General features: G+C 41.5%; 1 protein-coding gene across 3 annotated transcripts; it reads right to left on the bottom strand.

The window, feature by feature from the left end:
* Positions 1-15,792: 15,792 nt before the first annotated feature.
* LOC146685205 (uncharacterized) lies at positions 15,793-19,525 on the bottom strand. Of its 3 annotated transcripts, XM_085444554.1 has the most exons (4): positions 18,622-19,523; positions 18,112-18,483; positions 17,965-17,998; positions 16,091-16,204 (listed from the first exon to the last, which is right to left on the bottom strand). In XM_085444554.1, the coding sequence occupies exons 1-4, from the start codon at positions 19,039-19,041 to the stop codon at positions 16,164-16,166; spliced, it is 867 nt and encodes a 288-aa protein (XP_085300680.1). In that variant the 5' UTR covers positions 19,042-19,523; the 3' UTR covers positions 16,091-16,163. The 3 variants fall into 3 exon arrangements, with proteins under 3 accessions (XP_085300678.1, XP_085300680.1, XP_085300679.1); XM_085444552.1 differs by lacking the exon at positions 17,965-17,998 and having other exon boundaries at positions 15,793-16,204; positions 18,622-19,522; XM_085444553.1 differs by having other exon boundaries at positions 16,137-17,998; positions 18,622-19,525.
* Between the last annotated feature and the right edge of the window lie 3,141 nt (positions 19,526-22,666).

The raw sequence follows: 22,666 nt of genomic DNA, 5'->3' as shown, positions 1-22,666 counted from the left end.
TTACAACTGATGGACAGAACAGGTTTAATTAAAGGCCATGGAAGCAGCAGAGCTCCATCAGTAGTTGGCCCTTTTACCAAGGCAGGTGAGCAATGCCTCTTTAAGCTTACTCATATAATAATCATTCTTAGTGAGTGTGATCAAATGACTTTATGTTTTGAAAAATGGTCTCTGTGATTGAGAGAGACATTTGTAATCCTGACCACCTCTAAATGTGTTATTCAAGTTTCAATGCAATTTTATTTGTATAATGCCAAATCACAGCAGCAGTTGCCTTAAGGCGCTTAATACTGTAAGGTATTATATAAGAGGGAATCAAGACAGGAAGCAAGTTAGGGCAGAGCAAGAATGAAACTGTCAAAGTTGAAGAAAGAACAATGTTGCGTTGAATTCGGTTAGAACAGGTTCTGGACTGAGGACATGCTGAGACAGGCTCTGTTCGGAAGGGAAGGGGTTACCAGATGACAGGGAAAGTACAGCTGAAGTGGTGATGGAAACTGTCACTGTCAGGATGCTGGGTCATTGGCCCAGCATTTTGAGTTTATTTTGTATTTATCATTCCCCTTTGCTGCTTTTTGGAGACGTTTAAATGTAGTGTAAAGCGCTTTGGGGTCCATAGGGACTAAGTAAAGCGCTATACAAATACAGGCCATTTACCATTTAAGTTCCGTTTTTTACAGTTAGTGTTGAGTTTAGAGAGAAACAATCTTAGAGTGGCATGGAAATCAAATGGGGTGTCAATGTCACGGCTGTGGCAGCAGTCGTGCGGTATCTGAGAGTATGAACCCAAGATGCTTGCAAAGGCTGTGATGCGAGTGAGCTTTATTTACAGGAGTGGCAAAAACAGGAAATGCAGAACGGGGAGCTACCAAAACCTAGACCGGGGAAAACTTATGAAGTCACCTAAAAACCATAAAGACACGGGATGATGAGCAGGGATGGCACAGAGAACGTAGAGCAGAGAGCTGACGATTTTTGTACAACCTTTTAAAACTATGAAAACTAAAATGAGAGACCAATCAGGTGTCACAATATTTATTTGTGCGAGTGCAAAAAATAGTTTGTCCGCACAAAAGAGAGAGAAGAACACCACCTGCAGATAAAACCTGCAGGCCTGACAGGAGGTGTATCACTCATCCTGTTTCCCACCTGGAGACAGTGTTTACATTGCAGTCTGCCTTTGTTGGCTTTTTGGCAGCAGCTGTTACAGTCACTATAGTACCCTCACTGACACACAGAACAAAACAAGGCCCACACAACACACTAACTACACACTCCAAACACTATAAACACCACAAATCTCTCTCCTCTCAAAACTCTCTCTTTCACTGTCATCACTCCCAAAACTTTCTCCTCTTCCTAAACAACCAAATCCCACGTGTTGCCACTTTTTTTATTGGTTGACATGGTACATGTTTACACCAATAGTGAAGGGGTGGCATTTTTTCTTTCTCTTTTTGCGCTCTCCTTAGAAAATGCAGTTTTTACAGTTTTTTCCCACACTAAACGCGAGTTGCTGAGCCTCTATGATTTCACGAGCTGTATCAAAAGCTGCTGATTCTGGTCTGACACGGTAATTGTAGCATTGAACTTGACTTGACTTGACCTAACTTGAAGCAGCACTTCAGCACACAGATCCATGTCTTCTCCGTGGCACATGGCCTTTCAATCACCGTCGGCCACCTGTGGATACAAAATGTCTACTGCAGACAGTTGTGGACCTTATAATTATCAGATTCTCTTGTCTCACATTGCGTATCCATAATTTTCTTAATGCTTTATCCCATGAAAAGTGATACAAATATACAGTGGAGTTGGGGCATAGTCGTACACAGCAGAAACCAACACTTGCATTATGCCACTTCAAATATTTTACACCTCATCACAAACACATGTTAAAAATATTAATGTTAGTTTTTGTCTAGTAAATGCTTAAACACATAAAGAAAGCTGACCATTGATGGAATTTCCTTGGCTTACCAGCACTAGTACTGACTGCAGCAAAAAGCTGTTATGATGTTTTCCAGTTTGGTCATGTGACAATCATTTGTTACTGTAAGCCAAATCCACCTTATAAAAAGAATGGTGTCAATAGATAGAAAGACTTCATGTACTGAGCAACACATTTGGTGCCACTGACCTGGTTTTGGGGGCTTTTGGGAGTCAGCCCTTGAGGGGGCGTTCTGTCATGGTCCTGAGTCTAGTGACTTAGTGTTTGTTTTTTGATGATTAATATTGGTTGTTGCTGTTAGTGTCTGGTTGTATTTTAGTGAATTTTGTATCTTGGATTTTGTTTCTTTGCCTCTCCTGTGTTACACATTTCTTGTCTAGTCTCCCCGGTCTCTATGTTTGTGCATTTCCTGTGTCTTCACAGTCAGCTGTGCCTGCTGATCAACTCTGCATCTCCATGCCTGTCTTGTGTTTCCTGTTTTACTTTGGTAGTCTCATGTCCTGTGCTCAGTGTTTTTCTTTAACCCTGTCTCGTTAATTCTGATTAGTCCCGGCTGTGTTTCCACCTGTTGCCCATCCTCTAGTTATCCTGCCTGCTTATTTTAGGCCTCAGTCTTCCCCTGTTTGTTGTCGTGTCATACCACTCTATGTGCTGTGTGTTTCCAAGCTACCTCACTCCTAGTTTTCTAGTATTTCTGGTTTCCCTAGTGTTTAAGTTCTTAGTCTCTAGTTTGGTTCATTCTTTGTGAGTTTGTGTTTCGAGTATCAACAGTGCAATAAAGCTGCCTGTTTGAGTTTATCTTCTCTGTGCTTACGAGTCCTGTGTTTGGGTCCTCATCCTGCCAGCCACAGCACCAATCCATGACAAGAACGATCTGTCGAGTCTGAATTTCGGGTCCTGACTTCCCACCGTTTTGACATATTCAAACAGTCTTTATGCTTTGCGATGCATTTAATTTGTTGTTTGAGGCATCAGCATGTTGACGGAAGACGGGGAACACACCCACATAGAACCTCTTGTTCACACATTTCTAGAGCATCAAATGTGCATGCACTGAGACTTCAGCATGTTGAAACATGACAGGGTTTTTGTTTTTCATCGAGATACGTGGCCTCGGGTCTTCAGCACTCTTGGGGAGCCGTGGATGGCCACGCATCTGAATCAGAGTCAAAATCAGCATACTTTATTAATCCCTAATGAAATTATGTGGGTTACAGTTGCTCCAGTATCAATACAGTAACAGAAACAGACAAGATCTTTAACAATACAATATGTTACAGATTTAAGAAATGCAAGAAATAGCAAAATATATACAAATGACTCAATAATAAATATCAAGGATTGACAGAGGTGATTATAAATAAATATCAAGAATGTTGACAGGAATATTACAGAGTAATATGAGGTCTTTGCCTGGCTCACTAGGGGCATTATAGTAGTCTCTCACACTCATTTTCAAGTATGTTTCTTGGAAAATGCTCATACAGACACTTGCTCACACACACAGAAAATGCGATGTTTCTTTATGTACCTTCCCTTTCTTGTCGTTCAGGTGTTGAGTAGAGTTTGAGTGTGTTTTGTTACAGATGCAGCATGTCTCTCTGTTTTAGCCTCAATCCACCTCCTGCTTCATTCCCCTCCGTCTTTCTGTCTTTTTTTATATTCCACACAGATAATAATATGAAAACAAGATTAGAAAAGAAGCCTACAGAAAGTGAACAGTGCCACAGTGCTCCTCTTGTGAAAGCAAATGTGTTCAGTCTATGGTTCTGTTTGTTACAACTGATGGACAGAACAGGTTTAATTAAAGGCCATGGAAGCAGGAGAGCTCCATCAGTAGTTGGCCCTTTTACCAAGGCAGGTGAGCAATGCCTCTTTAAGCTTACTCATATAATAATCATTCTTAGTGAGTGTGATCAAATGACTTTATGTTTTGAAAAATGGTCTCTGTGATTGAGAGAGACATTTGTAATCCTGACCACCTCTAAATGTATTAATCAAGTTTCAATGCAATTTTATTTGTATAATGCCAAATCACAGCAGCAGTTGCCTTAAGGCGCTTAATACTGTAAGGTATTATATAAGAGGGAATCAAGACAGGAAGCAAGTTAGGGCAGAGCAAGAATGAAACTGTCAAAGTTGAAGAAAGAACAATGTTGCGTTGAATTCGGTTAGAACAGGTTCTGGACTGAGGACATGCTGAGACAGGCTCTGTTCGGAAGGGAAGGGGTTACCAGATGACAGGGAAAGTACAGCTGAAGTGGTGATGGAAACTGTCACTGTCAGGGTGCTGGGTCATTGGCCCAGCATTTTGAGTTTATTTTGTATTTATCATTCCCCTTTGCTGCTTTTTGGAGACGTTTAAATGTAGTGTAAAGCGCTTTGGGGTCCATAGGGACTAAGTAAAGCGCTATACAAATACAGGCCATTTACCATTTAAGTTCCGTTTTTTACAGTTAGTGTTGAGTTTAGAGAGAAACAATCTTAGAGTGGCATGGAAATCAAATGGGGTGTCAATGTCACGGCTGTGGCAGCAGTCGTGCGGTATCTGAGAGTATGAACCCAAGATGCTTGCAAAGGCTGTGATGCGAGTGAGCTTTATTTACAGGAGTGGCAAAAACAGGAAATGCAGAACGGGGAGCTACCAAAACCTAGACCGGGGAAAACTTATGAAGTCACCTAAAAACCATAAAGACACGGGATGATGAGCAGGGATGGCACAGAGAACGTAGAGCAGAGAGCTGACGATTTTTGTACAACCTTTTAAAACTATGAAAACTAAAATGAGAGACCAATCAGGTGTCACAATATTTATTTGTGCGAGTGCAAAAAATAGTTTGTCCGCACAAAAGAGAGAGAAGAACACCACCTGCAGATAAAACCTGCAGGCCTGACAGGAGGTGTATCACTCATTCACAGTGCGCATGCTCCAACCAGCGTGCAGCCTGTTACAGTCGCTCCTGCTTTTCTCTTAGTTTAGCTCTTTTTTCTTACGTATTCTTTTTTTTTCTGACTTGTATTTTCATCCGTTTATTATCTCTTACTCAATCATGTGGATTGAGAGAGTTTTTGTTCTTCTGGTGGCCGTGGAACTGTTACTTTTATCAAGGAACGGGACCGCGGCACATCTCCTACACGCACGGACTGTTTACTCCGAGATCAGCTGATCACCCTGATGCCGGCCGGCTCACTGGCCAGACCCGCAGAAGTACCAGCTGAAATTTGGAGGAAAACACATCGGGGATGCAGAGGTCAAGGACAGAAGAGAAGAAAAAAGGAGACGGTGAGACAGCGGAGGCTCGAAGCGAGGAGGAGGTATAAACCGTGTCTGCCGTCTATCGTGATGGGAAATGTGCGATCGCAAATAAAATCGACGAGCTCTCAGCACTGGTACGGAGTCAGAGGGAATACCGAGAGTGTAGCCTGATGTGTTTCACCGAATCATGGCTGCACCAGGACATTCCCGATGAGAATGCTTCCGTGGAAGGCTTCCACACTGTTCGGGCGGACAGGGACAGCATCGCTAGCGGTAAGCGGAAAGGAGGTGGGCTTGCTGTTTTAGTTAACAAGCGGTGGTGTAACCCTGCCAACATAACAATCAAAGAAAGGATTTGTTGCCCGGACACTGAACTGTGTGCTGTTGGACTCAGGCCGTATTATTTACCCAGGGAATTCTCTCACGTCATCTTGGTGGCTGTTTATGTTCCTCCCTCTGCTAACCCCACAGCTGCATGTGACACTATCCACTCTGCCATAGCTCGGTTACAGACTCAGCACCCAAGTGCCTTTATTGTGATCTCGAGTGACTTCAACCATGTATCACTGGACAATACACTAACAACATTCAGACAATATGTGGACTGTCCCACCAGGGGAGAGAAAATTTTAGACTTACTGTATGCTAACGTCAAGGATGCATACAGCTCCTCCTCCCTCCCCCCACTTGGTAGGTCAGATCATAACCTGATTCACCTCACCCCCCGCTATGTGCCAATTGTGAGGAGGGAACCTGTGACCACCAGGACTGTTAGGAGGTGGTCAGAGGAGGCAATAGCGGAACTACAAGGGCTGTTTTGAGGTGACCAACTGGGAAACACTCTGTGAGCCTCACGCCGAGGACATCAATCACCCAGCCTCGTTTCATCTTCAAAGTTCTCACTGATGGAAGGAGGTTTTGGCTCAAAATCTCACGATACATGGCCCCATTCATTCTGTCCTTAACACGGATCAGTCGTCCTGTCCCCTTGGCAGAAAAACAGCCCCATAGCATGATGTTTCCACCCCCATGCTTCACAGTAGGTATGGTGTTCTTGGGATGCAACTCAGTATTCTTCTTCCTCCAAACACGACGAGTTGAGTTTATACCAAAAAGTTCTACTTTGGTTTCATCTGACCACATGACATTCTCCCAATCCTCTGCTGTATCATCCATGTGCTCTCTGGCAAACTTCGGACGGGCCTGGACATGCACTGGCTTCAGCAGCGGAACACGTCTGGCACTGCGGGATTTGATTCCCTGCCGTTGTAGTGTGTTACTGATGGTGACCTTTGTTACTTTGGTCCCAGCTCTCTGCAGGTCATTCACCAGGTCCCCCCGTGTGGTTCTGGGATCTTTGCTCACCGTTCTCATGATCATTTTGACCCCACGGGATGAGATCTTGCGTGGAGCCCCAGATCAAGGGAGATTATCAGTGGTCTTGTATGTCTTCCATTTTCTGATGATTGCTCCCACAGTTGATTTTTTTCACTCCAAGCTGCTTGCCTATTGTAGATTCACTCTTCCCAGTCTGGTGCAGGTCTACAATACTTTTCCTGGTGTCCTTCGAAAGCTCTTTGGTCTTGGCCATGGCGGAGTTTGGAGTCTGACTGTTTGAGGCTGTGGACAGGTGTCTTTTATACAGATGATGAGTTCAAACAGGTGCCATTCATACAGGTAACGAGTGGGGGACAGTAAAGCTTCTTACAGAAGACGTTACAGGTCTGTGGGAGCCAGAGATTTTCCTTGTTTGAGGTGACCAAATACTTATTTTCCACCCTGATTTACGAATAAATTCTTTACAAATCCTACCATGTGGATTCATGGATTTTTTTTTCACATTCTGTCTCTCACAGCTGAAGTGTACCTCTGGTGCAAATTACTGACCTCTGTCATCATTTTAAGTGGGGGAACTTGCACAATCGGTGGCTGACTAAATACTTTTTTACCCCACTGTAGTTAGGGCTGGACCAGGTGACCCTGAATCCTCCCTTAGTTATGCTGCAATAGATGTAGGCTGCCGGGGGATTCCCATGATGCATTGAGTTTTTCCTTTCCAGTCACCTTTCTCACTCACTATGTATTAACAGGTTTCTTCCTGTTAAAAGGGAGTTTTTCCTTCCCACTGTTACCAAAGTGCTTGCTCATAGGGGGTCATATGATTGTTGGGTTTTTCTCTGTATCTATGAAGCGCCTTGAGGCGACTTTTGTTGTGATTTGGCGCTATATAAATAAAATTGAATTGAATTGAATTGAATTGTGAGATTCCTGACACCCCTCCCCCACCCATCACCCTCACTCAATACCAGGTTGAGATGCAAATGAGGAGACTTCACTCAGGCAAGTCTGCTGGATCAGACGGAGTGAGTCCCCTCGTCCTCAAGACCTGTTCCCCCCAGCTGTGTGGAGTCTTTCATAAACTGTTTATGCTGAGTCTGAGTCTGCAGAGGGTCCCGGTGATGTGGAAGACATCATGCCTCGTCCCTGTACCAAAGATGCCACGTCCCAGTGGCCCCCAGGATTACAGGCCCGTGGCACTGACCTCCCACATCATGAAGTCCCTGGAAAGGCTCATCCTGGACCAGCTGCGACCCATAGTAAGACCACATCTGGATCCCCTCCAGTTCGCTTATCAGCCTCGTCTCGGAACTGAGGACGCCATCATCTACCTGCTCAATCGTGTCTACACCCATCTGGACCAGCCGGCGAGCACTGTGAGGGTCATGTTTTTTGACTTTTCCAGTGCTTTCAACACCATCAGGCCGACCCTCCTGGGTGATAAGTTAGCAGCGATGCAGGTGGATGCTTCTCTGGTGTCCTGGATTGTTGATTACCTGACAGGAAGACCACAATATGTACGTCTGACAAGGTGATCAGCAACACAGGGGCACCACAGGGGACTGTCCTCTCCCCCTTCCTCTTCACCCTCTACACCACAGACTTCAGCCACTGCACAGAGACCGCCATCTTCAGAAGTTTTCTGATGACTCTGCGGTGGTTGGATGCATCAGCAGGGATGATGAGACAGAGTACCGGGCTGTGGTCGACTCCTTTGTCACGTGGTGTGAGCAGAATCATCTGCAGCTCAACGTGGCAAAGACCAAGGAACTGATCGTGGACTTCAGGAAGACCAGGAAACACTTGACCCCTGTTTCAATCCAGGGGGTCAGTGTTGACATTGTGGAGGACTATAAATACCTTGGAGTTCACATTGACAATAAACTGGACTGGGCTAAAAACACCACAGCACTTTACAGGAAGGGCCAGAGTCGTCTCTATTTTTTGAGGCGACTGAGGTCCTTCAACATCTGCCAGAAAATGCTGAGGATTTTCTACGAGTCTGTTGTGGCCAGTGCGATCCTCTATGCTGTTGCATGCTGGGGGAGCAGGATGAGGGTCGCAGATGCCAACAGACTCAATAAACTAATCCGTAAGGCCAGTAATTATGTGGGGATGGAGCTGGACTCCCTCAAGGTGGTGTCGGAGAGGCGGATGTTGTCCAAAATAAAGACAATGTTGGATAACACCTCCCACCCACTCCATGACATGCTGGTCAGTCACAGGAGCTCGTTCAGTGAGAGACTGAGAGTACCGAAAAGCACCACTGAACGACACAGGAAATCTTTCCTGCCTGTGGCCATCTCCCTGTACAACGCATCCACTTAACACACTGTTTACTGCTACAACTACACATGTTTCTTTTCCAGCTATTTATTTATGAGTGACTTATGTATGTATGTATATATATGTATATATTGTACTATTCTTAGTTAGCGTATTGTCTGTCTTGTCTTAATGTTGGTTTATAATGGAGCACTGTAACAAAAAATTATTTCCCCCAGGGATCAATAAAGTATTCTGATTCTGTTTCCCACCTGGAGACAGTGTTTACATTGCAGTCTGCGTTTGTTGGCTTTTGGCAGCAGCTGTTACATTCACTATAGTACCCTCACTGACACACAGAACAAAACAAGGCCCACACAACACACTAACTACCAGTGTAGGGACTAACGCGTTATTAAGTAACGCGTTACAGTAACTACGTTATTATTGTGGTAACGAGCACTTGCCTAAGGGTTTGGGTTAGGTGGGAGCCGCAGTGAGGTTATGCTTGGGGGTTGTTTGGGATCACGAGAGTTTGTGACTTGGACTTTGATTCTAAATCTCTACTACTACTTACTACTTTGCAAAATACATACGCAAATAAATGTAAATAAAGTTTTGCAAGGCGGTATGCAGCCTGTATGACTCGCCATACTGAACGTTACAAAAGCACATTAGTAAGGTTTAACAGATTTTTCACACGCACACACACACACAAGCATGGGCCAGGACAAAGGCATGGGCACACGGGTGCGCACAGACACGCAAGCACGCTCACAGGCGCTCACGCAAACAGATGGCATTTTTGCCCATAAAAAAAGTAAAAAACAAATTTTTAGTTTAAAATGAGAAAAATGCTATTGATGATAAAAAATGTCTATTTTGCTAAATGTCCTTGGGCAAGAGTTGCTCTCTGATGCATCCATCGGTGTGTCAATGTTTGAATGTTGGTTTGGAAGCACTTAAAAGCATAGAAAAAAAGGATTGTGTAAATGTGGTATGTTGTATAAAGCGCTTTGAGTGCTGCCCGCGAGTAAGAATCAGCCCATTTACCATAAATTTAAACCAAACATCCCCAACTACTTGTTTCTCTTTTGGATCTTTTACTTTTAATGACAAACCTAGATGTTCAAACAGTCTTTATGCTTTGGGATGCATTTCATTTGTTATTTGAGGCATCAGCATGTTGAAGCAAGAAAGGGAACACACCCACACAAATAAAATACCAACCTATTGCTCCCACAGTTTTAGACCATCAGCATGCTACTTTGAAAAACCAGCAACATGTTCAAGCACGACAGGGCGGCATTTTTTTTTCAAGATGTGTGGCCTCAGGTCTTCAGCACTCTTGTGGAGCTGTGGAAGGCCACGCATCTGGGGTCTTTACCTGCCTCACTGGGGGCATTATAGCAGTCTATCACCCTCGTTTTCAAGAACATTCGCTGTCTTACACACACAGAAAACGCAGTGTTTGTTTGTGTATCTTTCTTTTTCTTATCTTTCAGGTGCTGTGTATGGTTTGAGTGTGTTTTGTTAAAGATGCAGCAGTTGGAGATGCAGCATGTCTCTCTGTTTCAGCCTCAACCCACCTCCTGCTTCTTTTCTCTCTTTCTGTCTCTTTTCTTTTCATATTCCACACAGATAATATTATGAAAACAAGATTAAAAGATGAGCCTACAAAGAGTGGATAGTGCCATAGTGCTCCTCTTGTGAAAGAAAATGTGTTTGCATGACAAAGCATTCAGTCTATGATTCGGTTAGTTAGAACAGTTTTTTTTAAAAAGGTCATGGAAGTGTAACATAGTTAAATAGAGTTCAAGTTAAAGCATTGGCACCACCTACTGTTGCAAAAGTCACCCTGCAATATTTACAAAGGGTAAGAAATTCTGGGTAATCCTCAGAGCAGTGGGGGATTCCTGTAGAGGTAAGGAATGTGCAAATGTCGTGGACAAAACAATCATGTTACTGTAACAGTAATATAAGTTGATCCAGTTATTTTTGGTGTCCCAGTGCTCTGAGTATAGTTTTGTATTCAGTTCATGTTAGATTTGTGATTATAGTTCTTGTGTTATTCATATTTAGCTTTTAGTTGAGGTTAAGATCATGTTTAAACTCACAAAGGAGCATTTCATTCCTCCTGTAATGAACCGCTGATCTGTACCATAAGTCATCCTTGCGGGGGTTGTCGGAACTGTATGCGCAGGCGCACTGGGGACGGATGTGCTCAGAGGCATGCCCCATAACGTGTATGGAGCAGTCTGTCGCGGCAGGAATAAGTTGTACAAAGTCCATGTAAGTTACGATAATACTTTGATAAGTATGATAAGTGTGTTTCTAATGTAAGGTATGTTGCTGCGTTTGTATTGTGAGCTATCTGAAAACCTTTTCATTCTGTATTTACGTTACTAACATCCATGTGCTATTTTTTAGCTAGACATGTGTGTCATGCAAGCTAGCAGCACCCCATGAGAAACGGGCCGAAGTGTTTAAGTGTTTACCGGAGTTTTTGCACCCTTGGCAAGCGGACTGAGGTATGTGATGAGAGGTGATCTGTTGTTATATTTTATTTAACTGAACTGTGTAACCCCTTGATGCTGTTTGAAGTAACCCCTTTTGTTTTATTTAATCTGTGACTGTGTATCTCAAAATTACTTGTTTGAACTTGCCTGAATTAACTTAAGCTCATTGTTGTTATTGCTCATTGTTATAGTTAGAGCCCGTTAGAGACTCTTCTGTCGTTCTTGATGCCAAAGGCTGCTACAGTGAAAACTCATCGCTGCCTTGCAGCCATCTACACTCATCTTATTCTTTCGTCGAACTGTGAGTAAAGGAGTGTATCGCATCATCCAGAGACTTATTGCCACAGAAGCAAGTTATAGACAAAGTTGAATGTGGAAAGTAACTCTAGACTCAACGTAGTATGTTATTAGTTTCTTGTTAGAGGCAGTTCCTATGTCACACTGGAATTCAGCCTCAACTTATGATGTTAGTATCTCGAAAACAATGACGAAAACCTGGACACCGATAAATTTAATGTGAAAATACGTGTAACTCAGCGAACAGATTAATTTAGAATTTCCAATATGCACATTTGGTATTTATAATACAACAGGCTGTGCTTACCCTTTTATATTTGGACCGGTCCTCTGCTCGCCTCGCCTCACGCTCTCACCACAGACCAAATCTGCCTTCCTCAGCACACCAAAGATCCGGGTCACAAGGCACCAAATTGTTAAATCCTCCCGATTCTTTCGATCTTTGGGCTAAAGGAAGGACGATACTCGGTGTATAAATGCTCAATCAACAATTCCTTTATTACACACAATTCAACACTTTTGAGCATAAACCATCCGGATGGGGAGACATGCATGCAGAGGGTCACAGCAAATCTCCAACTGGTGGAGGGTGACTCAAACTCTTATAGCCTCTAGTAGTCCCCACCTAGTCGTAAAAACCTAAACATTCACATTCTTTCTCTCTCTGCAGTATGTTCTGTTCTTTTCTAATCAGACAAATAAGGCCATGACTCTCCGAAAACACTATTTCTTATAACTCAGCAGTATAATGCATCATAGACAATATCATTCATTCGCAATAAATCAGAAGTCTACAGCAGATACAAATCAGATTACCAAATGTAATAGTTATCATCTTCTCCTAATTCAGGAGAATAATGCAAACTAAAACTACATAATAATTTCACAATCTTTAATTAGGGGTGTAACTAGAGATGGCACGATACCACTTTTTTATGTCCGATACCGATACCGATATCATAAATTTGGATATCTGCCGATACCGATATGAATCCGATATAGTGTTTTTTAATCAACAAAACTGTTTTTTAAAATATCTTGCTGCATTTTGCAAGTCTGCAAGTTCATACTCAAGTTTAAAACAACAACTACACTAAAGCTATTCTGTTATACCTGTATACAAAAAAAAATTTCATAGTTCAGCAATACTGATCAATCTAATAAACTTAAACCTACACCATCCTCCCTATTCTGGTATTTTAAAGAGTACTTAGCGTAAATATTAAGCAACCTAACTAATAGGGTTCCAACTCCCAGCAACAACAAAAATAAATAAATAAAAAATAGGGAACCACCCCTCACGCTCCACCTCATGATGCTTAATCGACGTAATCAACCTTAATTTGATGCAGTGTGAAAAAAAATGCACAGAAATCAATTATTTTTCCAAGAAATATTAAATAGATTCAACATCTTTCTTCAACAAAATTGCAGACTGCACAGATGGTACCTTCCCAAAGTAAAAAGTACTATAGCTTACTAGGGTATATATTAGACTTAATAGTCACTATGTACAGTAATTGACTTCTATTCATTTTACATCAAATTAAAACTTTGGGTGTCAGATAATTATTTATTAAAAGCTCGACATTTTAAATGAGAATAAGAAAGAAAAGTATGTCTTTGTGCCCCCTTTTCCCTGTTCATGCCCTATCGGCCCCCCTGGCTAAACTTTGCTAGATCCGCCCCTGCACAGTTACCAGCGTCAGCTACGTAGAAAAAGATCCTCGAGTAGAAAGAAATATTAAATAAATTCTAACAACAGCTTATCAAGCTTAAACGTTCTGCTGTTGTTCAGCCGCTGGTTTCCTCTTTCTGGTGCAAAGTGGGCCAAAAACAAACAAGAGACACGGACTCGCGACAGAAAAGCCGATCAGCTGATCATTTAAGCAGTTTCACGATTGAAGTAGCAGCCGGAGAGCGAGAGGCAGTCGCTTGTTAAGCTTAACGTGGGAATGCTTTACAAACATTCAGAGATGGACTTACACACTTGCTTTACTTCTCTCGGGGATAACTTTGTCGGAGATGAAATGCCGGGTTGCTAGCGAAGCTCCACATGCTATCCAGACCACCGACAGGTCCCGCATGCCACAGCCGCTCTATCACGTGATGCATACTGCTCCGACTGCTAACGTTCTGAGGTGAGTTACGGCGTGTTGCAAGTTTTGTGAGGTGCTTTCGTGATATTTAATGGATCGGATTACATTTTTTATTTTTCTCCGATATCCGATCCAGTAATTTAGGTCAGTATCGGACCGATACCGATACGTAATATCGGATCGGTCCATCTCTAGGTGTAACATAGCATAAGATAATATAATAATCCCACAAACCCTTTCCACAATAAGGCACTTGCAAACAAACACATTTCTACTGCACCATTTGTCTTAGATTGGCCTCTTTTAAGGATCAATTGCCATTAAAACGTATTAAATCACTGTGATTAGGCAGGAGAAATAATGAAGAACATGGCTTCCTTTACTAGATTTTAGAACAAACATTTTTAACAAATCAAAGGGCACAGGAAACATTTTGAGAAACATTATGAGACAGGAAACATCTTGAATGAAATCAAAGGGATCATCTTCATCACTTCTGCAAATTCAGTCTTTTTCTTTTTAAACCACAGAACATCTGGTTGGTTTTGTAATGAGCTAACGTATATTCAGATGCAACACTATGTACTATGGTGAGCTTATTGTAAAACATAAAAAGTAACAAAGAGGAACATCAGATACCAACACGAACAGGAAGCAGCTGGTGTGTGGGTAAACTGGTGTCCATGGTGACAGTTACAAGGTAAACAAGCTGTTTGAAGTTAGTGCTGAAACTGAATGTGATTGGATAATGCTTGGTCAGAACAATGCATTGTTGTCAGACAACAGCCAATGGGCTGCAAGGTGGCTGTTAATGCAAATGGAACAGTTTAATTGTTTAAAACATCAAAAGCACCTCCAAATGACCTTCCATCTTTCTTAGAAAAAAAAGAAATTTGTTCTGCTGCTCATATAATTGTGACCTGTGTATTTGCTGTTACCAACACCAACCACTAATATTGCCTATATTATATGTAGCCTCACCGGATACAAGTACTGGAGTTCTTAATGTGCAGTCTTTTATTATCAGTGGAGACAGAAATGTCCCCATTTTGTCCAAAAACGTGTGTGTGTGTGTGTGTATGTGTGTGTGTGTGTGTGTGTGTGTGTGTGTGTGTGTGTGTGTGTGTGTGGATATCTATCTATATCGCTATATATTTTAAAAAAAAATCAAATCAAATAATAAGAAAACTACAAAAACAAAACAAACAAATAAACCAAGTGAAAGCTAAAGTACTTCATTACTCTGGTACAGTTTTTGTATGCATGCTAAACCCAGTCAGTTTGTGTTCTGGTGCTTGGATTGGTGGGTTGACTGCTTGAGTTTTCCAAGCTCTCAGTGATGACTTCACGGCAGACACATACAGGTTCACATTATGTAGCAGTCCACTGCTGGATGTACAGTTTTAATTTCTCTAGACTTTCATATTTTATTCAAAAAACTGAGGTAGCAGACTTATTTCTTCCTGTGCAGTCATGAAAAAAAAGTCTAAAAAGCACAATTTTAACATTATTGCATATTAAATAACTTAGAGAAATAGGTAAGAGATGGATTGGAGATCTAGGTTCACCAATTCTATGTAATACTGTAATTTTCTGCTGCTCATTCCTGTGCAATATCCCATCTGCCCTCCCGTCATATTTCTTTTCAAGATTTTCTTATTTAATCACTAGTGTACATATATTTATATTTATAGATACATATATATATATATATTTAGTCATCTTTTCTCTTTTACCATGTCTCTCTAATATTTTGCTCCTTACTATTTTTCTATTTTCTTTATTATTTTATTTTATTATATTTTCTCCTACTGTATCATGCTGCTGAGTGACTGCTGCTCGTCAAACACATTTCATTGCAATGTTGACCCTGTGCTAACTTGCATATGACAAATAAAACTGAAAACTGAAAACTATGTGCCCCCCAAAAATCATGTAGCAGTCCAATTTTGCCATCTTTGCGTAAAATGACACCACATTAGCTATCAAAACAATGTCACGGGAACAATGTGCTATTATCAGAGCTTAAGGTGGACCAACAAAATATCAAATGGTATGACTTTTTTTTGCAGAAGAATTTATTTTGATGAATATTTTGTATTTACAGCACTCAGTTTGCATATTTATTAATGTGAAAGCTGAATTGTCAATAGGCAACAGACACAATAAAGCATAATAAAAAAAATTCTTTAGATTTATCATTACAAACAGCAACAACACAGAATGGACGCTTTACATAGTCTGACAAAGACTGTATAAAGAGAGACTGGGCCTCTGGTGCAGGAAGCTGCAAAGGAAAAGGAGGTCTGGGTGTCTCTGCTTAGACTGCTGCACCCAACACCTGAACCCAGGTAAGCTTCAGAAACTGGACTGCTGGATGGGCATGATTTCTTGTGGTCACTTGCATTGATTCTTTAGCTGCCTCTCTTAATCCTCTTTCAAGAGGTTTCATTAAATAATGGTTCGCTGTCTCTGATCTCTATCGGACAGAAAAAACATTTTTGTCAGAAAACAAATTGTGTCTATAAAGAACAAAGTTATTACAGTAAGAACTAGACTGAAAACTAAACTTCGGTCTTAACAGAATCAAATTAAACCGGACTTGAAAAATTAAAACAATTAAAATAAAACACAATACACACACAACCCGAGGAATCGTTAGTGTTTACTGGGACAAAATTGTACTTATAGCCTGTTCTTACTTCTGGGCCCTATTCCAGGCAGTGTGTGCAACAAACAGAGTTCTGACTTTGTTCACTGAGGAATTGAACAGATGGTGATGTTTAATTGAAAAAAACAGCAATAGGAGATTAAAAGCTTTATTTAACAGGCACTGTGAGCAGATCTAAAATCTGATCTGGATGGGAAAAGACCAGAATGACCAGAATCAGAACTGCATCTGAGCCTGATTTAGTCTGAATTAATGATTGTTATTCATGTTCTTGCTATGCAATTGGCCTATGAGTGACCATTTAGGGGATTTTCAGTGAAAGATATTGAGGTACAGCCCAAATTTTTAAAAACTGCAGCATTAAAATTGTTGTTTAAAATAATTTAAATGACTGAATGTCTTTCTGTGAACAAGTTCCTACTTGAAATGTTCAGGACACAGACAGTCTGCATTTAAAAATCCCCTTTAGACTACATCTAATCCCATTTTAGATTTTTAAAGTAATTTAGGGCTCGTTTTCACTCAGATATTCACATCGTCACGTATCCATCCAACACATGACTCATCAGTTTGTTATGTGTCTAAAGCTTCATACACAGAAGTTTAACCCATATATACTATTCAGGTTGAATTTGACCCATTTTGACATTTAACAGCAGCAAACACCCTAAATTTCATTTTTTTTAACTTGAAATTTGATTACTTGAAGTGACCCAAAATACATAAACAATAAATTATTTAAAACTTTTATACTTTTATTTGTTTTTCCAAATACTACATTTTTTTTTACATTGAGGCTGTGGCAGTCAAATTTTACCTGTAGCTACTGAGATACTGAGTTTGGGTCAAATAAAGGAAAATACATTTTACTAATTTTACGGAATCATGAAACTGTGAAACTCTACATCCACAAAGTTCAAGGGGACAGGGAGCAGAAGGTGCCTTGACATGGACTGGAGATCTGAGACAGGCTGGCAGGGCGTCGCAGTAGTTAGCACTGTCACCTCACAGGAGCAAGATTCAAACGTGGCTGCGGCCTTTCTGTGTGGAGTTTGTCTGTTTGGACAACTCCAGAATACCTCGGTTCTCTGACTTCTTTCCACAATACAAAAACACTATAAAGTGGTTAAATTGAACTCTAATTATTAAAAAGTGTAACGTTAAAATGAGTTCATCCTTCATTAATTCAAATAGGATGATAAATACGCTGGTTCACCACTTATTGCTTTTATTGAATAAACTATAAATTTCTAATAACAGATCAGTTTGAAAGTTCATGTCTAAGCTGAATCACAGCTTTTGACTCAGTTTAGAAATTTACTGTCTGTTGTGTCATTATGATAGTTTTGTAAATGTAAAACCAGCAAAAAATAAGCACTTGATATGCAACAGTTTTAGTGAAGACAGGTACAGCAGAGACCTCGGGGGGCAAATGTGCAGATCACCGTCTTCACATCACTGAAGAAACATAATGAAGTGTCTGGTTTTTTTGAATTATCACAGTAAAAGGGAAGTTAAGTGATGTCAAGAAAGCTGTAAGGTGAAATGAGGATTGTGGGTGTATTTACCTCGTGACAGTGCTTGAAGTTCATACTTTTGTGCCTGCAAAATAATGTTATGAATGAATAAAAAAAATGTGCTCTTTCAGTGATTGAGTCTGACGCCCCTGACTGAGTCTGGCAGCTGTAACATCTGTATATAACAGAGCCTTTTACCTGCTGATGTGGTGCTGCTTGATGATGCTGTCCCCCTCTGCTGGAGCTCCCCTCACTGATCCAGTTGATCTGCTGGTTGGTTGCTTCTGGTTTTTGATGTTTTGCTTTACTGATCATTTGTTGAGCAACATTTAAACAGCCGTCCCAGTCTTTCCTTTTTATGTTGCTCGTGATTTCTTTAGTCAGAGTTTCATTTGCTTCTTTCCTCAAAAGCTCCTCCAGAACCTTTTTCTCTTCTTCCAAAATCAGTTTGTAGTAAAAAGTTTTCTTGTTGCACCAACTGTATTTTTCTTCAAACCATTTTCTCCACCCACTCCAAGTCATGAAGAAAGCAACAACAGTCATGCTGAGGAGCAGAGAGTAAGCAGCAAGCTGAAAAAGAAGCAACAAACATACAAAACATAACAGCATTAATGTGTGTGTGTATTTATTATACTTTCATAAATTAAAAAGAAAACGTAACAGTACAATAACATTACATATTCACTGAGTACATGTGCACATCCTCACCTTTGACTTCATTTGCAGCTCAGTTATTTGAGCTGTTTCATCAGCCGTGAGACCCTCAGGTTCGCAGAACAGCTTCCTCTTTTTTTCATCAGTGGTACAGCAACTATACCAGTCTGTGAAAAGCAACACAGCTACAATCCACAGCAGACTGATTAGAAACGCTCTGATAACGCGCTTGAGTACAAGGCATAAAAACGTGGATGGATGCTCCGCTGTGCTCCGAAATGTCTGGTCTATCAGGAGCACCAGGAAAAATACTAAAAAAACAGGCACGACCACCATTTCATTGCAATCAAAAGTGTGGCCTGAGCAAGCGCACATCTTGGCTTGCAGATACATAAATGCGAAGAAAATCCCAAAGCCTGTGCCAGTGGTGCCGATTTTTCCACTACGGACATATTGCAGGAGTTTATTCAACATCTTGAGCAGTTCGGTGCCTGCTGAGGCTGCAGCTTCTGACCTGTAAAATTACAGACACAAGACAAAAAGAAATATTTCCTGCTTTTCACACCAAGTATCACAGTCTCTTTGAAATTCAGCTTAATATCTCAGTCCTATAGCAGCTGTGAAGTGAGCAAGTCCTCCAGTCAAAGTGAAGATATGAGCTCTCTGCTCCCACCCTCACATAAGAACCACGAGTGCTGCTCCTACAGGTGGCAGGATGCAAACGCAACGTGACGTCATGAGAAGGAGTTTAAACAGCACTCTGTTCAAAACCGTTTCCAAAGTCGTGTCAACAAATTTCATGTTTCCCAAACACTTTATACTATGATGAGGTTGTGTGGCACGACAGGTTTTTTGATGAATGACTTGGAATGATGAATTCTATCAGCACAACAAATACTGAGTATTAGGTACTATTAGGTACTAACACTCATTTAAATACAGTAATTTGGTCTTAGATTCCGTTAGTTATCATAATCCAGGCTTCATAACCTTTCTGTTTTTTTATCAGTTTATTTTTTCAACTGCATTATGACTAACAACGAAAAATCTCCACAGTTTGAAACGTAGAGTGTTACAGATACAAAGTGAATTTATGTTATTTATGTCATGAGATGTTAAAACGTGTGGTTAACACAATTTAGTCACCACAGCCTGTGGAGTCTACTGTAAAGAGATGGCAACTCAAACCAACTTTTTTATTCAGTGTTGAAACAAAAAATGTCAAGCAAACATGAACAAGAGAGGTGAAGAAGAAAAAGAATGCAAGCAGGGTGGAGTGGGTGGAGATGACTGCCAGGGGTGATTTGTGGCAGAACAAGTAAGATAAGATAAGATAAGATAGAACTTTATTAATCCCTCGGGTGGGTTCCTCTGGGAAATTCGACTTCCAAAAAGCACAGCAACGACCGAAGTTACAGTTACAGAATTGTTATATATATATATACACACACACACACACACACACACACACACACACACACACACACACACACACACACATATATAAATACAGAGACAAATATAAATAAAATATACAAAGGGGATAAATAGAATAAATAGGAATAAAAAATAAAAATACAAGTGAATTGCACATTTCAAGTATTGAGTCTATTGCACTGTTGACTATTTACAAAAAGTATTGCACAAGGTATTGTACAGTGAGGTGAAGAGGCACTACAGCTTAGTTGTTCCCCCCTCCTTTGTCCTCCTGTTTCCCCTCCCTCTCCCCTCCAGAGAGGAGTTAAACAGTTTGATGGCGTGTGGGACAAAGGAGTTTTTAAGTCTGTTAGTTCTTGTCTTGGGGAGAAGCAACCTGTCACTGAACAGACTCTTCTGATTGTTTATGGCCGTGTGCAGAGGATGCCCAGCATTGTTCATAATGTCCATCAGTTTCTTTAATGTCCTTTTCTCTGCCACTGTCACCAGAGTGTCCAGCTTCATGCCGACCACAGAGCTAGCCCTCCTGATCAGTTTCTCCAGCCTGGATGAGTCCCTCTTTGCTGTGCTGCTCCCCCAGCACACCACAGCATAGAAAAGTACTCCAGCAACCACCGACTGGTAAAACATCCTCAGGAGCTTCCTGCAGATGTTAAAAGACCTCAGCCTCCTGAGGAAGTACAGTCGGCTTTGGGCTTTTTTATACAGGTGCTCTGTGTTGCATGACCAGTCCAGTTTATTGTCCACCCACAGCCCGAGGTACTTGTACTTGTTGACCACCTCCACCTCCTCCCCCTCTATCTGAACCGGCAGTGGACCTTCTCTGGACCTCCCGAAGTCCACAACCAGTTCCTTAGTCTTTGAGGTGTTGAGTTGCAGGTGGTTTGTGTGACTCCATGCGACAAAGTTCCTCACCAGACTTCTGTACTCCTCTTCCTGATCATCCCAGATACACCCCATGATGGCCGTGTCGTCTGCAAACTTCTGAATATGGCATAATTCAGAGTTGTAGCAGAAGTCAGAGGTGTACAGGGTGAAGAGAAGAGGGGAAGTGAAAGTTTACAAGATGGCAGTGAGACCAGCTGTGATGTATGGTTTGGAGATGGTGTTACCGAGAAAAAGGGGCAACCACAACAGCACAAGAAGACAAATGTTTCCTGTATTTCATGCAAATTAGTAGTGTCCATGTTTTTTGTTACAGCAAATGTTTCTAGGTCTGGTGGACCCACTGTGGCTTTCGTTTTTAAATCAAAGAAGCCTAAAAATGCATGTAAAAATATAGTAACTGAGAAAAAGATATTAGATTAGATTAGATTAGACTAGATTAGACTAGATTAGATTAGATTAGATTAGATTAGATAGGACTTTATTAATCCTTCAGGTGGGTTTCTTTAGGAAATTCTGACTGTCAGTGTTTTGTGACCTTCTAAAATCATACTTCAGACTTTCGCTTGTGGTTTAATGTCCTTGAGACTTTGTCACTTCTGAAAAAAAGATATGAAAATGGAAGCACATGTTGTCCTAAAATCTATTCGTATATACGTTAGAGCACTGATGGTTACAGAGATACAACATGTGCAAAATGAATGTCAGATCTGCCAGTTTCATAGGCACTCACAAACTCTGACACAATCAGAGATGCAGGATTTTGTAACTGAGCACTGATGATAAACTGGATGGTCTCTCTACTCGTTAGTTCAGAGCACATGGTATACATGTTTTCCAAAATGAAATTCACATTATAATTCATTCTTCCACAAAGTTTTCAACTTTGCATCAATTCACTTCCTGCCATTTTTTCTTTACTCTCATATCATTTTTGACTGCTTACTCTAATTACCAGTCCATTTCTTACCATGTTCACACCATCCATCCATCCATCCATCCATCCATCCATCTTCTTCAGCTTATCCGCGGCCGGGTTGCAGGGGCAGCAGCCTAAGCAGAGAAGCCCAGACCTCCCTCTCCTCAGCCACCTCCTCCAGCTTGTCCGGGGGAACACCAAGGCGTTCCCATGCCAGCCGAGAGATATAATCTCTCCAGCGTGTCACCGGGCCTCCTCCCAGTGGGACATACCTGGAACACCTCACCCAGGAGGCACCCAGGAGACATCCTTGTCAGATGCCCAAACCATCTCAACTGACTCCTTTTGACTCTCCCTTCTCTAAGGGAGAGTCCAGGCACCCTTCAGGGTAAGCCCATTTCCACCACTTGTATGCGTGATCTCGCTCTTTCGGTCACTACTCACAGCTCATAATCGCTCAGCTCTCTCTTCACCATGACGGACCGGTAAAGCGTCTGCATCACTGCAGTTGCAGCACCAATCCATCTGTCGATCTCCGGCTCCCTTCTCCCATCACTTGTGAACAAGACCCCAAGATACTTAAACTCCTTTATTTGGGGCAGGAACTCGTCTCTGAGCCGGAAAAGGTTCTCAAGGTTCTCTTTCCGGCTGAGAATCATGGCCTCTGATTTGGAGGTGCTGATCCTCATTCACACTCAGCTGCGAGCTGGAAGGCATCAACCGATGATGCCCACAGAACCACATCATCTGCAAAAAGCAGAAATGACATTCTCAGACCACCCAAGTGAAAGCCTTTCAACACTTGGCTGCGCTTAGAAATTCTGTCCATAAAGATTATGAACAGCATCAGTGACAAAG

Source organism: Copadichromis virginalis, linkage group LG20 (assembly GCF_057382275.1).
Source record: "Copadichromis virginalis isolate Kocher_CV1m ecotype Utaka linkage group LG20, C_Virginalis_male_GT1.1, whole genome shotgun sequence".
Classification (NCBI taxonomy): domain Eukaryota; kingdom Metazoa; phylum Chordata; class Actinopteri; order Cichliformes; family Cichlidae; genus Copadichromis; species Copadichromis virginalis.
Note: the sequence above shows the minus strand (reverse complement) of the source record. Positions and strands in the feature narration are given on the sequence as shown.